Source organism: Kogia breviceps, chromosome 8 (assembly GCF_026419965.1).
Source record: "Kogia breviceps isolate mKogBre1 chromosome 8, mKogBre1 haplotype 1, whole genome shotgun sequence".
NCBI classification, from domain to species: Eukaryota; Metazoa; Chordata; class Mammalia; order Artiodactyla; family Physeteridae; genus Kogia; species Kogia breviceps.
The window spans coordinates 18,964,020-18,979,988 of record NC_081317.1 but is presented as its reverse complement, the minus strand read 5'-3'; the positions used below and the strand labels follow the sequence as shown (position 1 = coordinate 18,979,988).

The window sequence follows — 15,969 nt, the reverse complement described above, 5'->3', positions numbered from 1 at the left end:
GGGAAGCCCCAGAAGCGCCTTTTAAAACGATGAACCGCTAGTCTTGGAAGTGTTGAGCAGGGAGCTGTATCTTAAGTTATAAGCTTTTCCCAAACTTATTCAGCTTTGTTCAAAACTGTTTTCCTCTCTCCCAGCCTGTAGTCTCCCTTGCCTTCTTCCCCTCCTGCTGGGCCATCATCCCTCCTTTCCTCTCCCTTCCAATATCCCTCCTTTGCTCAAATATATTGGTGGAATTTGGTGGCTTTGGTGGCACTCAGGCTCGACAATGAAAGGAAAACCAATGGCCAAATTTAAAAGTACTTGTGCTTTTATTAAACAACAAAAAAATAATACAATCAGGTACTGTCCAGATGTGTTTTGGAAAGGAAGATCTCTTTAAAAAATCCTTAGTTTACATAATCATCATCATTATTATATTAATAATATTAATCATATCCTTAAAATCGAAACAGTATTGCTTTTCTGAAATGTAAAAAAAGGGACGGCTTCAAGACACACATTGAATCACTGCTAACAAAAATAATGATAATTAATTATACGGCTTTGTGTAAAATACAGCTGGTTCTAAAACAAACTACCACTGTACAGCCTACCCCGCTCTCATTCCCAGAGCCACCCAAGAGAAGGAAAATCACTGTGATGCTGTCACTGGAAGACTTTTGCTGAATCAGACAACAAAATGGAAACCTGTTGGACACTGTGGTCTTTGGTGTGAAGGGAAGTCATTGCAGAGTGGGTGAGGCCAGCGCTGCTGCCGCCGGCCTGGGTGATCCGTGGTCAACTTTAGCTCCCGCCAGATGCCCAGATGCGGCTTAATGGTCAGACCGCCCACATTGATGCTTTGGTAACATTATTTTCACTCTCTGGGCCCTACTCTTCTCCCCACCAGTTGTCCCCAGAATTTATGCACGTTTGCGCCTGCCTTCGAGGTTTCGGAAGCTGCTGGGTCTCAGCTTCATCTCAGCAAACTGGATTGAATACTCGTGGCCCTTCCAGTGGAACCAGTTAACACCCTGTGAAAAAGAGAAGACCTTCAGATTGGTTTCCATCAGGCAAGGTGTTCACCGACCACTGCTGTTTCGTTGACGGAACAAGATGAGTTCCGTTTCAACTTGACCGTTTGGTAGTTCACAGCTGTCTCTTGCCCATCTGTTTATTGATCTGTGTAGTGAAAACTTTCAAAGGGGCTGGCTGAATCACACTCAGTTTTTTTACTTTAGGCAAAAGTCACCTGAGTTTGCACTGAGCTTTGATCTGCCATCTTGAAATACAGTGGTGGCTGATGAAACCTGCCATCATTAGAATTAGGTGCTGCAGGAATTCGGATCATGATTGGAGCTTACGGAATTGAGTAGCTATATGCAGGGGCATCTATACTTCCCAGGATTCCTATGGAGTGTTTTAATAGGGGTTCCTATGGAACGGCACAAAGAGCATCCGTGGACACAGGTTTTGCAAACCTGACATATAAGCTTAAATCTTAGGGCTCTTCCTTGAGAGATAAATGAACAAGTTATCAAAACATTCTGGGCCTCAGTTTCATTATTTTTTTTCTTAAGGCCCAATAATGCTAACCTTGGAAGGATGCTGCGAAGATTAAATGGGTCGGTAAGGGAGCTACCACAGTGCTGGAAACATCATAGGTGCTCCGTAAATATTCTTCCCCGATCTCAAGAAGGGAGAGAGATTCTCGGAATTTTGGCCAAAGATTTTCCTCGGGGAAAGACTATATTTGCTTCCGGGCCTCCTAGTTCCAGGTCTCACTCTTTAGCAAAGTCTGCAGATGGTAGAATCTGCCCATGGAATCCCACAGACCCCTTGTCCTACTAGGGGTGGGGGTCAGCTTCAGAGAGTCCTCCCATAAGGCCTCCACCCTGCGCACTGACACCTCTTCTCTTTAAGCTTCGTAGGGCTGGGAGGGAACATGTCCACAGAGAAGGTAATGGCTGGTGAAATGAGGGAAAATGTAGATGTTTTGTTTGATTCTGATTTGTTGGCATTGACTGATATTGGACAGTCTCTGTATCTGCCAGGGGGATGGGATTTGAGAAGAGCCGACTCATTTTACGGGCAAACGTGTTTGTAATTACTCAGCTTGGTCCTTGTGCTGTCTTCCTCTGCCCTCGTTCTCCCCTCTGATAGAGGTTCAGAGCTGGAAGCTAGCCCCCCTCGTGCTAAGGTGGAGACTGAAGGCGGAGAGGGAGAGTGACTTCACAGAGGCCACACAGAGCCAGAGCTGGGACTGAACTCCCGTAATTGTTCTGTGATCTTTTATGTCATCTCCTTCTTCCAAAATTGGATGGAAAAAGAAGTTTCCTTTTGGCATGTAGCTTCTTCTCCCCCTCCCAAAGGACTTTGTGTTACACCGGTGTTAGGGAACAAGGAGATAAAGGCAATACGGTAGCTCTCAGAGTGGATGTGTTATTGAGGCCACATGATAAGATGGAGAAAACACAGGACTGGTGTCCAGGGGTGCCCTTCAAGTCTTCCCTCCTCTGTAAAATAGGCATGAAAAGCCATGTTCCTGGTCCCCTTGCAGAGTAAAAGTGAGGCACATGGGAGACAAGGCGAGAATGCTTTGAAAAGTGTCAGAAATTATGTCAAGGTAAGGTCTACAATCATTTGCTGGTAGTTAAATCAACATAAACACGTGTATCAAAATCATTAATAGCAGAGAGCAGCAGGTAAAAACAAAAAAAAAAAACCCAACAACAAAAGTGTAAATAAGCAAGATGACGAGATGCTGCATCCCACCCAGGACCACCCATCAGAATTCCTGGGGCTGTTTGGTGTGATTTGTCCCTTTGCCTTTTTACAAAGGGATCCCAGGTTGCAGACTGGGTAAGACTTGCCAAGGCCCAGCCCAGGGTGACCAGTCTGGGTGAATAACCATCCTTCCTCCCTGGAGCAGGGATGGCCGCTGAGAAGAACCATCAGGGTTAAGTAGCTGGGCCCACGAGACTTTGCCCACTTTTCAGGCACCTGCTAGTGCAGGCAGGACTCAGTGTGAGATGGTGGTTGAATTTGGCTTTGCTCACTTATTTCCACAGGGAATCTAAAAAATCCGTTTCTATGACTGCAGAAATTGTGTCACAGCATCCTGTGGGGTGCAGGGAAATTTGGAGGGCTGGAAGATTTGGCCCTGCCTCCAGCTTTGCTCTGTGACCTCAGGGAAGTCACCTTTTTCTGGACCTCGATCTTAGGAATCAAAAAAGGAAGGGACTTAAAATCTGTGGTCTTTGCTCTGAGATGTTCTTGGGGTGCTGGAGGTGCCTCTAGGCCAGGGCGGGGAAGCAGCACCCCGGGCCTGCATCACCCCTGGTTCACCTAGACAGCCTCCACTTTCATCTGTTTCCTTCTGGGGTTCAGACAAAGACTTAATGTGAGGAAAGCTTGCTATATTTGGTGTCTCGCTGACCAGTGGGTCTCCTTGGGATCTTCGTGGTTTAAGTCATGCTGTCTCTGTGATCTTTCCTGGCCTGCAGTGCCATGGAGATTTCTCCCTGCTGTGAAAAACCCTGTTGTCTTAGATCTGGGGTCCTCCCTGCCTCCTGGCCTCAGCCCTGCCCGGGGCCTCGCAGTCCGCTCACCTGACTGTGGTTATTGTCCCCGTATCTCCCCATCAGGTTGACGCGGTGGCAGTTCTTGTACCAGAAAGCCCCCTTGTAGGACAGGGCACAGTTGGTGATGGCCGAGTCTGTGTCCTTGTCAAAGGTGGAGAAGGATCTGCCGTTGTGGTAGGCCATGGAGTCACCTGGGAGAGAGAAAGCACAGACTGAGAGCCCAGCTGGAGCTCCTTGTGGGCTGTGAAGGGCAGCACTACGGTGACGACTGCAGGGCCCTGGGGTGGGCCGGCCTCGAACGCTGGACCCCGAATTAAGATCCAGCGTGGGCCTGGATAGGACATGAGTGTCATCCCTGAGCCTTGTTTCTGATAGAAGCAGCATAAGGTGGTAGAAGGAGGGCGCTACAGGTGGCTTTGGAGGGTCCAGCTCCAATCCCATCTCTTTCACTCTTAGCTGTGACCCTGCACAGGTCAAGCCTCTTGCTGAACCTCAGTTTTCCCATCTGTAGAATGGAACTAGCACATTGATTTGGGCTGTCGGAGGGCTGTTGGAGCAATGGATATGAAAGTGTACACTAAACAGGTAGTATGGTGTGCAAACGGTCATGATTGTTGCTATTTTTATGATTGTTTTTGCATTCACTTTACGTAAAGGAACTCAGAGAGTAAGGTGGGAAATTTGTATTTAATAATGGTGTGCTTTCCCCTCAAATGCAAGCATTCAGAGCCATACTTTAAAGCTATTTTTTTCATGTATTTATTTACTTATTGTCTATTTATTCATTAACTCACGTTCACTCACTTATTCACTCACCCATCTAATATTTATCAAGTTCTGGTATGAGTTTAGTTTTCCACTCTGCCGTGCTGGTTTTCCAGAGCTATCCTGAGACAGTCTATCTTGAGTCTCAGCCTACAGAGCCATACTTATAAGCAAACCTTTCGGGTTTTAGATGTCACCGAATAGCTTGTATATCGTACAGTTATTCTTCAAAGTGTTTATGGGACCAGTTTTCCCTGATTCTTAGACAAAAAGTCCGTGTATATATAGTGCTATATGGGAATCTAGTTTGTTATTGAAAATATATTGAATTTTAGGAGCATTTAAGTGCCATTTCTTCCTGTGTCCCCTCAGTCCCAACCCTGGTCAATGCGGTACAGAAAAATTTCAAGACATCAAGGCATTCTATCCTGATATTTTGTTGCAAGTTGTCAGAGGGACTTGGGTGCCTTGTTAACTGATGAAGCTATCAAGAACATGAGGATGGCAGCTAGATATTGATGAAATAAGACCGGAGGATGTAGCTCCAAGGGTTTGCTCAGTGAAGGGTCATATCATGGCTCATTTTCTGTTGGAAATACAGAGAGAGGTGGGTGGAGGCCACATTCCTGCCACTCGCCTTTGCTTGCCCTGAAACAATATCCTCCTTGCCTGAAGCCATCTCAACAAAAGAGGTATTTACAGCCAGGTAATAAAATGTGAGAATTCTTTGAGGGATGCAAGAATGAAAACAATTTTCGCCCCTGGGTCTCTCTCTTCATTTCCACCAGACTGACCTCTAAAGAGCTCAGTCTTTCCTTAGGTTGAGCCTGGCTTTTGGCTCAAATCTTATGTGGAGGCTTTTCCCATTATGGATGTATTCTTTCAGGGCTGAAAGGTTGGGAATGTGCTATAACATCTGTCTCTTCTGTTTCAATAAATGTAACTGAAAACCACCCCAGAGTGGGCAGGGGGTGACGTGGCGTGGTCACGGTCTTACACCCGATCCCCCTTGTTACCAAGAATACTCGTCAGCAGCCAGGCTTGTACCGTGGGCCCACCATCCACAAGCTGTTACATCTTGGGCAAATCGCCAAACTTCTCTGAGCCTCAGTTTCCTCATCTGTATAATAGCAATATCTCCTGGAGATATATATATATATATTTTTTGGTGAGAACTAAAGGAGGGTGATGCATATGAAGTATCTGCAAAAGAAGCTGCTACCTAGTGGGCCAGAATGCATATTGTTTCCTTATTTGTTTCTCCTATAATGTGGTGCCAGAAAACCACACAAAGGCCATTACAAGTCAAAGAAATCTTCAAAACCCAAACTAGGTTATGTACCAGTCAAGGAGTGAAGGACTGCTGGAGAGGTAGTGAGCTTCTGGGCCTGGGAATGTGCAGGCTGAGGCTGGATGGCCACGTGGCAGGAATGCCTTAGAAGAGATTCGTCCAGCTGGGTGATGGAGTGGACTGTCTGCTACTCAAAGTACTGGCCACAGACCAGCAAAGCCACCAACAGTGGCATCATGTGGGAACTTATCAGAAATGCAGCATCTTGATTTCACCCCAGACATACTGTGTCAGCACACCAATAGGATCCCCCAGTGGGTCATATATATGTAATAAATTGAGAAGCACAGGAGTAGATGACTATTAAGGCTCCCAAGAGACTGCTTTTTTTCTCAGTCTAAAACGGATATCTAAACATGGATAAGAAAAAGACATATTTTGAGTGATGGTAGCTACAAGTCCATCCTGATCGTCCTAATTCCCAACCTACTCTATGTTTTGGTGACCAAAATATCTCCCCAACCTTGTTCAACTGTAGTTCTGCCGGTTGGCACCTAGTAGGGATTCAGATATTTGTCGATAAACGGATGGACCCATGAAGGAAGGAATGAGGAGTGGAGGAACTGGCTGAAAACCCGAGAAGGTTCTGCAGCTCCCTGGGCTCTGAGGATGTCTGTCCATACCTGCTGTCCCGCTGTACCCCTCCACCTTCAGCCGGTAGCGAGTCCGGGCGTCTCCCACGCTGAACTTGTCGTAGACGGCGTAGGCTGACTGCCCGTGGTCCCGCAGGTCCACCCGGAGCTCGTACTGACCTTGGGCTGTGATTTTGTTCAGGGTGTCCAGCCCTGTGGACGACAGGCAAGGGGTTGCCTAAGGAGCGCAGTGGCCGAGGCCCTCATTCTTACTCACCCCGTAAGAGCAGCGGCTGCACGTGCTCTTAAAGAGGTTTGCGTCACGCCTGCGCTTGCAGCTTGGTTTGCTCTTTGCTGCTGCAACACCAGGTGAGATATATACGGTTTCTGAGCCTCAGCTAAAATTGTGTTGACATCTTTGCCCTGCCAACCTCCTAACGTATTATGAAGATAAAGGAGATAAGGTGGAGCGCGTACCTTTTAAACTCTAAAGCTCCTTACAAGTGGGAGGCAGTGGATGATAGGGACAGACATTCCCTGGTCTGGGTGCTGGAACGTAGGACAGTGCCCTGTGCTGGTCTCTTGTTGCAGGGTGGGCTGCACCGATGGATGGATGATGGCATTGTTGTGTTGGCCTGGGAGAGTTCACACTGCAGCTCAACTCTTTACTGGCTAGATTCCCATGGCCAGCAGCGTAACCTCTCTGAGGCTCTGTTTTCCCAGGTGCAAGATAGGAATTTTGTACATTGTGGGGTGCTATAAGACTTAGAGGTTGTGGCCCTGAGGGCCTTAGCATAGGACGGAAGCAGTGAATGACATCAGTGAGGATAATTCTCTAAATGGCCCAGTGATTGACTTGAGGCTTGGCTTATTCTTAAGGCCTGGCTGTTGGCTCTCCTTTGACTGGATTTTTGTTTTTAATGACCCAGAGAATTTAAAGTCTTTCCGTAGAGAACTGGATACCCTGTGTCGACCACCAGAGCTATTGTTTCCCCCTAACCGATTTCCTCTCCCACAGTTCGCTGTGGGTTAGGACAGATGACAAGGAGGACGGAAATGGACATTTGGGACACAAACGCGCAGGCTGTATTACCAAGCCAGAATTCTTCTTTTAGGTCCCCGAATCCAGCAGCGTAGGCCTTCCAGTTTCGATAGAAATCCTCACGTCCATTTTTGCGTCTCAGGAACACCTATAAACATAACCAGTGAATCTGGGTGCGCTTAAGCTATTGAAGGAAAGAGAAGACCTCCTTCTGAGAGGAAGAAACATCCACTGTAGGAGAAGCACCCGTCCGCACCTCTGTCCTCACTAATCTGCCATGTGACTCAGTGCACGTCACCTCCCCTCTCGGAGCCTCAGTGTTCTCACCCGAAAAGTACAGATTAGTAAGCCTGCCACCCAGCTTTGGGCGACTGTGACGTGCCAGCGGAGGCTCGCCGCCTGTAGCACACGCACCCCTGTGGTGTGGGGCGCTGACAGTGGAGGAGGCCGTGCCTGTGGGGACAGGAGGCACACACGGGGACTCAGCGAACCTTTTCTGCTCAACTTTGCTGCCCATCTAAAGCTGCTCTGAGAAATAAAGTTTAACAATTAAAAAAAAAATACTACCCAGCTCATATGGGAATGGGACGGAAATAATTCGTGTAAAACCCTTCGCACAGTGCCTGGTCGATGGCCAATGTTAACTGATAAACGTAAGGGGCTCGCTGACCACTGTCGTTTATAGATCACAGAGTTTTTTGAGGATCAAGTGAGATAAGTTAGGGGAAGGCAGGGGAACTGGTTTTTATCCCCAGCTTCTTTCCCGTTCCTTTGTTTAAGGGAGAATTCCTGAGTGTCTCCACGTGACAGGCACTGTCTCGGAGAACCTCACGCACTTTAGTGTCAGGGGACATGGGGGGGGAACCTCGGCCTCTCCTCTGCCCCCACCCCCCTGCCGGAGAGCCCCGGAGTCTGTCTCCATGGTACTCACGACCCATCCACCCCCGTCAGAGGTCATGTCACAGAAGACTTCCTGCTTCTGGGTCTTGTTGTTGTTCAGGTAGATGGTATAGACGCCAGAGGTCGTGTCTCCATTCAGCATGGCTTGGGAGCAATCCCTGGGGAATGGGTACAGGACTCCAGCTGCGGCATAAGAAGAAAGAAAGAGTGGCTCTCTCAGAGCAGGACTGGAACAGGAGCTTTTGGGTTGCAGCTCAAGCGCTCACTGACTAGACGCCTATGGACAAGCAACTCCACCCCTCTGAGGCTCTGCTCTCTCACGCGCAAGATGGGGGTTAAAGCTGTTTGGCGGGGGGTGCGGTGAGGCTTAGAGGTGATGTATAAAAGGGACCCAGTTCAGTCCCTTATAGTGATGGAAGCCACCAGTGATACCAGTGGGAGGAGAGCTGAACCGCCGTGAGGGCCGTGTGTCAGGTTGACCACGATCGACCTGGAGCAGCCAGGCAGCAGCACCTGATGGGAGCCCCCGGTGAACGCCCAGGTGCTGGCCGGGGATGGCTGGGTCTCTAGCGCCCGGGGGGTGGCTCACTGTGGGTGAGGACACCCTGTCAGGCTGGATGCATCTCAGGCCCTTCAGAGGATTCTGAAGCCGAAGACAAGGGCTCTAGTCCTGAACTTGCCACTGCCTTGCCTTCTGAGCCTGGGGAACTTCCACGTGTAACAATGTGGTGCAAACATTGAAAACTCGGTAGCGGTGAATGCTCTTGGGGCTCTGCTTAGCAGGTGGGCTTGAGAACTGACGGCAGTAGCGGCTCTACGTGCTGATCCGACCTCCTCACTGTACTTTACCTTCACCTGAGGTTGGATCATCAGCTGTTTGCTTGTCTGTTTCACAGCCCTAGCCTGAGAGCATCTTTAGGGCACACTCATATTGTTTTGTGCTCCTAGCACGCGCCGGGAGATCTGGCAAAGAGGTGCTTTTGCCTCTGCCCCACCCTCAGCAGGTGTGTGTAGAGTGACTAGAGTGAAGTGGGAAGGGCAGGAGACAGCGCTGGGATACACTCCGTTGACCCAGGTTCAGGGCTCTGCAAAGACCCCCTCCTCCCTTCCTCAGAGAAGGATGCTTCCTCTTCACCAATGGAGCAGCTTGCCCACTGGCCACCTGCAGAGGAGGTCTAGTGGCCAGGTGCGGAGGTGGTTCCCTGGTCCTGGGACACACCTGAACCCAGATCGGACCCCAACTCAAGGTGTAACCCTGAGCAGGTTGTTTAGTCTCTGGGAGCCTCTGTTTTCCCACCAGAAAACTGGGCATGATAATTCTGGCCCAATGTACCAGCTTCGTGGGAGGACAGTTGGTGATTTTGAATATGAACAGGCTTGGTAAATGCCTGAAGGAGAACACTGAGCTTATAATGAGCCTTGACAGTGGCTACCCACTGGGCTGGGAGTTCAAATACAGTACAAAGATTCTCACAAGGTCCTTATGAAGAAGGGACAGTTATTGACCCCATTATACAGATGAAGAAGCTGAGGCTCGTGGAATGGCAGTAACTTTCCTCAGTCACACAGAGCAAGTGGTGGAGATGGGGAATGAATCCAGCTGTTCTCACCGCTGGCCCTCCTTCCCTGTCACCACAAGGCCTGTAACCTCCCGCATCCACATTCCTCTGGCTTTTCCGGTAATAGCAAGGAACTGATTCTTTTCAGAAATTTGATGGAAACATTTAAAGTAGCAGTTAGAGGAGAAGTGGAGGGTTGGTTCAGTTTCCTCCCGAGCCCCTTACTTGTGGTGAAGGTGGTCCTGATGATCTTGCTTCTCAGGGGCCCATTCAGTGCCTGGATCTTGGCCATGTAGTGGGTGGATGGGCTCAGCTCTGCCAGGCTGTAAGAGGTGGTGTCTGGGTCCACAACAACCTCCTAAGGGCAGAAGAAAAATGCAATAGCTTTTGGCCACATAAATCCTCAGAGTACAGATGATGCATTCACTTATTCACCCATCCATTAGTTTCTTCATTCAACAAGAATCCGCTGAGTCCCACTCTGTGCCAGCCTCCGTGCTCACTTCAGGGCTTCAGACCTGGGGAGAGTGTAGCATGAGCAAAGCTCCTGGGGCCAGAAGGGGCAGAGCAAATTCAAATAAGGTGAGGAGGCAACGACCTACCCCAGCCACACTTCAGTTAGGGAAGCAGTGGACGAGGTGGGCAAAGACCAGATGACTAAAGGGCCTTAAGTGCCAAGCTATGGAATTTGACGTTTATCATGATAAGGAATGGAGGTTCCTGAAAGTTTTTTGAAAAAGGGAATGCCATGATCTCAGCTTAATCTGGTGATTAAGGGCAAAGGTTTAGACTTTGAGACCAGTTATGTCAGTGGTCCCTAATATGGCTCTTTTTCATAGATCTCTGGGAGGCTTTACAATAAAACAGTGCCTGGGCTTCATCCGAGAATGACTGGATCATAAGAGCCAGAAGTGGAGCCTGACCAGATTTATATTTAAGAAGCTCCCTGGATGATTCTGAGGCATAGTCACTCGGGATCGCTTGAGTCAGGAGATGATTACAACCGCTCAGGAGGCATGGCATGATGGCAGCGCAAGCTGACCCAGCATGTCTCTTTTCTAGAACAGAGATGTCCAGGAGAGGCAGATGTGTACAGCTGCTGTAGACCTATTCTAACTACACCCGCCGTTTGTGACTGGTCACTGCGCCGCTGTCCAGACGAGGGGGATCGGTTTCAGTTCTGCAGGAGATCCTCTTTCTTTTCAAATCCTCTTTTTACCTTCCACTGCCTGTGAAATCACCTTTTTAGCAGATGACCTTGGTGTCAGGGATTGGAATTCAACCTGCAGTCCTAGTAAACCAAACACAACAGTGCTTTCTACCACCTTCAAACACGGCGCACTGGGTTTGGGCAGTAGTGAATCAGTGTGGAGGCCCCTGGAAGGTTGTTTGGCATACTCACAGCTGGGAAGGTGAAGTTATCCTGATTTCTCCAATGCGGCAGGGTTTGAGGGAGGTGGGTGTCGGAGGTGTAAGTAGTTTCAAAGAAGCTAAAAGACTTGCACTCACTCCATAATTTGTTGGTGGCAGAGGATGGTCTTGCATCCTGTCTCCTAATATCCTGTCCAGGACTCTTTCCTCCTCTACCAGGTTGACTTTCTTGAGTGAAACAGATTAAGCTGGGGACTGGACGTGCAGGGAAGTAAACCCGGGTGAGTGCCTATTTGATACCAGTGACCCAGTGACCTTTGTGTGGCCCCCAGGTCTGGTCCTCGGGGAAGAATCAGGTACAAAGCTGGGTTCCTTGAATTACCTGGGGATAAAATTACCTATCAGCTTTCTAAGCTGCTGTTCGAAGTTCTTTTCTAGGCAATCAGGGTAGATCGAAATGAGACTCATGACTTCAGGTAAACAGTGAATCCTAGGATGCCTGACCAGGAAGCGCCCTTAGAGACTGGGGAGTTCAGCGCACTCATTTTACAGATGTGAACACTGACACCCAGAGAAGGCGAGGGACTTGCCTCTGTTCACACAGTGAGTTATAGCGACACATTGTTATAGCGACTCCAAGAAGGACCGTAATGGTAACGAGAGATGTGTGTCCACTCCCGGTTAAACATGGCGTGTTGAACAAGCCAGTTTATCTCTACTTGCTTCTGATACCCACTAAAATGAAAGTAAAAGAGATATAACGTATAAACTCACAAGGATGAGGGGAATGACAGAGGAGACAGCAGCAGTTACTTGATGTCACCAGAATCTGATCAGTGGAAAGTGTGGAGTGGTGGAGTGACAGCTGAGGTCACAGAATGGAGAAAGCCAGGAGCCAACGAACTAGTGGGTGCAGCCACAATGCTGCAGAGCCTGGCAAGTTCAGGAATGAAATGTATGCAAAAGCAGAGGTGCCTTTGAAGGCCAGTGTGGGGCATGGCTGAACAAAGGTTTGTTTAAAACTTTGTATAATAAACAGATCCCCAGCACTCTCCATCCCCCAACAGTCTGGGTGACTGTCCTTCCCGGCCCAGATGAAAGGCTGAGGTTTCCTCCCTGCAGAGGCTGAGCCAGAGGGGAGACTCTGGATTCAAATCCATCAGGCCCAGCTGCAAAAGAGGCTCGGGTGCTGCACTGGAAACAGGAGAAGTGAAGGTTTGTACACAGTGGGAGCCCAGGCTCCTTCTCCAGCCGGGCTTCTGGCAGCCTGGTTCGAAGGAGGTAGAGGATCCTCCAAGGAGACTGATGAGCTCGAGAGAAATAGTTTACAGTCCTGATGCTTGGGAGTCCCCCAAGAAAATTGCTGGGTATTTGCCCAATCACTCTACAGCGAGCCCCATAGTTGACAAGACCTGTCTGTGCAATTAGGCCTCCCAATCGGCTAGTTCATTCTTGGCTCCAGTACAAAAAGACCAGCATGCATTGGTGGAAGTCTCCAACATGAAAGATGGAGACCCAAACCAAACCAAACCAAACCAAACAGCAGCAAACCAGAAAAGAGACCTTGGAGGAAACACTATGTAGGCTGTGGAAGAAAATGCCAAGAACATATATCCTTAGAGATAAAGAGAAGAAGATAACAGGAAATGCAAACGATATGCTAGCAAAAGGAAGATCAATGTGCAGAAAATAAGTAAAAGATCTTGGAAATGTAAAGGATGGTGACCAAAATTAAAAAGTCAAAAACAAGTTTAGAAGGTAAAGGTTGGAAAATTTCTTTCGCTTGTGTGATGGTCTAAAGTTATTTCAAATTAAAAAGTAGAAGAAAAAAAAATCATGGGTAGGGAATATAAATAAAAATTGCTGTAAACAGTTGATGTCATAAGAACATGGTGATATATATTTCATTATATAATGGAATGATGCCATCTGTGAGATATATGGCAAAGATGCAGAGGAAGCTTTTGGCCTTTGCTCGATAAAACATTTAAGGACAAAGAGTCCAGATCCTAAAACGTCCTCAAGTCTTGTGAGCAGTGGTTCTCGACCCTGGCTGGCTGTCAAAACTGGAGTCTGGTTAAAATGAGACAGGGAGGCTGGAACTTATGATTCAGAAGGTCTGGCATGGTGTCCAGTTCCTACTAATTTTTTTCCAGCTCCTCAGTTGCACTGGGATAGGAGAAACAGCATCCAGATAATTCTTCCCTCCTTTGAGGATCACGTAAATGTTTCAACCAGCAGTGGGGGGGGGTTTTATATACTTCAAGATACCTTGGTTGTACCGTCCACGGATTCATACACCAATAGGTAACCAGTGACAGATGCCCGGGGAGGTCTCCATGTGAGAACGGCAGTTTCCGACTGAACCTCAGTAGCAGTGAAGTCTCTTGGAGAATCGAGGTCTGGAGAAGATAAGAATTTAATATCAAATAAGTCAGCAGGTGTAGGACAAAGTCCCCAGCCGGGTATCAGGAGGCCTGGGTTCAAGTCCTTTCCCTGCCATTGACTTGTATGACCTTGGGCAAAACCTTCCCCATCTGTAAATGAAGAGGTTGAACCAGGTGACCTCCAAAGGCGTGTACATTCTCTGTGGTTCATCTCATCCCAAGGGCCACGTTTTCCTGAGCCCAACAGGATATTGGCTGGCTTTAGTTGGATTCGGGAAGAAAGACACAGCCATGAACGTAATTAGAAGCCCCCCTGTTTCTGAAGAAGAGGACAGATGAATGTTAGAACTGGCGCTCACCCCCACTCAGAGGACATTGCCTCTGTTTCTCTGCTTGCTGCAGTTTGTAAAAAGATCTCAATGTGTAAAAACCCAACGAACATCTAGGAAAACTTGCCTTTAAAATCTTCCTCTTAAAAATATTTCCCTGCCTAGAACATGGATCATTCAATACTGGGTTTAGGGTCAGTGGGGACTGGTTTTCCACTTAAAAAGCCCTCCTCTTAAAATCATTTCCTAGTCCACGGGGAGAGCAAGGTCGTTTCAGTGCAAAAGGAAATGGTGTGTTTCTTAAGGTCTTGACTGAGTGGGCACCGGTGACGTTAGCTGATCCTGACGTCATCACATTGCAGGGAGCTGACTGGGGAAATAGGAGTTGGAGAGGGATACTGTCAAAGATAGAGGCTGTGGGTGGGCATCTTCCAGCCCTCGATGTCTTTGCACCTGTCGTGAACTTGGTGGTGATCGTTGAGCTCTTCTGGGGCCCTTTCTCTGCAGAGATCCTCAGCGTGTATTCCGTGGCAGGCTCGAGGTTGGTCAGCGCATACTCCACCGTGTTCCCGGACACCGTGCGGGTGATTTCTGGCTCTAAACAGGAAATATACACACCGTGGCAGTTACCAGTCCGCTGTCTGGGCCATCAGCGGACTTGGCCAAGAGCACACATACCTTCTAACATAGAGACCTTCAGTGACCCTACAGAAAAGCAGCTTTGATTTCTGAGATGACTCACCCCTCTGCCTCTCTCTCTTGAGCAATCACTTCACATACAAAGGATTTATCATATGGTACCGGAGTTTTCCAGGCACCACAAAGTCAGAAGGAAGGGGCCCTGGGGGTCAGGAGACCTTTGCACATGGTGCCACTGGGACAGCGTAGTAGCAGCTGAGGCACAGGACCCAGTTACAGGGGAGCTGCAGGTAACATCTCCAAGACTTGGGCTACTCAAATCTAATTTGTCCCATTGCTTGCCCTCCCCCCCTTTTTTTTTCACTTACTCTCATGTCCTTTTATTTGCCAAATGTCAAATCTTTAGGCTGGGGGATCACAAAAATCAGGTGGCGTAGACACACCAGAGCCTGATTACTGGCTCTCAGTCCCACTGGGTCAGGACCAACGGTGGACCCCAAACCATGGTGCCCAGGTATATGTGCTTACTTCTTAATCACAGGTGACCAGCTATCCTGGCTTGCCAAGGACTAAGAGGTTTCCCAGGGCGTGGGACTCATAAGGCTAAAGCTGGGAAGATCCAGGGCAGAGCGGAATGAACTGGTCACTCTGTTCGTCAGTCATGAGCCCACGCCCCCAGCCTCACGCACACTTCTGGACTCTAGGAAATGTCTACGCTTGCATCCACAATTTCCATGATTCCCACGAACTATACTCTGATTTATTTTAGGTGAGACAACATCATCTCCCCTGACTTGGAAGAGTTTACTCACAGGGAATATTTAAAAATAGAAAAGTAGAAAGAATAAACCCAAGCATCCCTCTAGGCCCACCCCATCTTTGCTCTGTCCTCGCAAGGAGCTCTCGTAAGTGGTTGCCCGGGCCGAGTTAAGATTTTCAGAGGCCCCAGCACAGCTTATGGTGCCCTCTCATATTGTTACTGAAGGTAAAACAATACTGAACCATAAAATATGAAACTCACATATACTTTGAGATTAAAATAACAACATATTTTTTTTTCTAGTCTAGCTCATGACAAAAGTATGGATTTGCTCATTGAAAAGGAATCTTTCTTTCTCTTCTCTCTTATTTGTATTTAATTTTACCTTCTGGTAGCCTTGATTTGCTGGTGCCCCACACAAGTGTTTAATCTCCAACTGAGTAAATTAGCACAGATGGTTGCAAAGACAAGGAAAAATAATTTCTGATTTCTCAATCAGGTCTGCTCTAATGGGCCTCGTCTGTGGTATCCAAGAAGCCCGGGCTCCCCAGAGCTACCTAAAATAGTCTGCTTAAGATTTCAGATTCTGGACTCCTTCTTTGTAAGAGGTGAGGGCTGCTGCCTGGAGAGGGTGACTCACTCTGACGGCAAAGAGGCTAGCGGGAGAGGAGGAACAGGCTGGAGACGCAACCTCTGCTTTTCCTTAAATGGCCTGCTGGCCTCCCTTGATA

The 15,969-nt window shown here is 48.2% G+C and overlaps 1 protein-coding gene across 10 annotated transcripts in view; it reads right to left on the bottom strand.

Moving 5' to 3' along the window:
- Positions 1–285: 285 nt before the first annotated feature.
- Positions 286–15,969, bottom strand: part of TNC (tenascin C) — a 94,861-nt gene continuing 79,177 nt past the window's right edge. For 8 of the 10 annotated variants that reach the window (XM_059071066.2, XM_067040878.1, XM_067040879.1 and 5 more), the window contains 8 exons: positions 14,293–14,436; positions 13,395–13,525; positions 9,978–10,110; positions 8,225–8,376; positions 7,345–7,441; positions 6,303–6,464; positions 3,591–3,754; positions 286–1,013 (listed from right to left, as the gene is read on the bottom strand). In XM_059071066.2, coding sequence (XP_058927049.1) covers positions 903–1,013; positions 3,591–3,754; positions 6,303–6,464; positions 7,345–7,441; positions 8,225–8,376; positions 9,978–10,110; positions 13,395–13,525; positions 14,293–14,436 — 1,094 coding nt within the window. In that variant the 3' untranslated portion in view covers positions 286–902. The remainder of the gene's footprint in view (positions 1,014–3,590; positions 3,755–6,302; positions 6,465–7,344; positions 7,442–8,224; positions 8,377–9,977; positions 10,111–13,394; positions 13,526–14,292; positions 14,437–15,969) is intronic. The other 2 variants (XM_067040881.1, XM_067040883.1) reach the window with 1 other exon arrangement.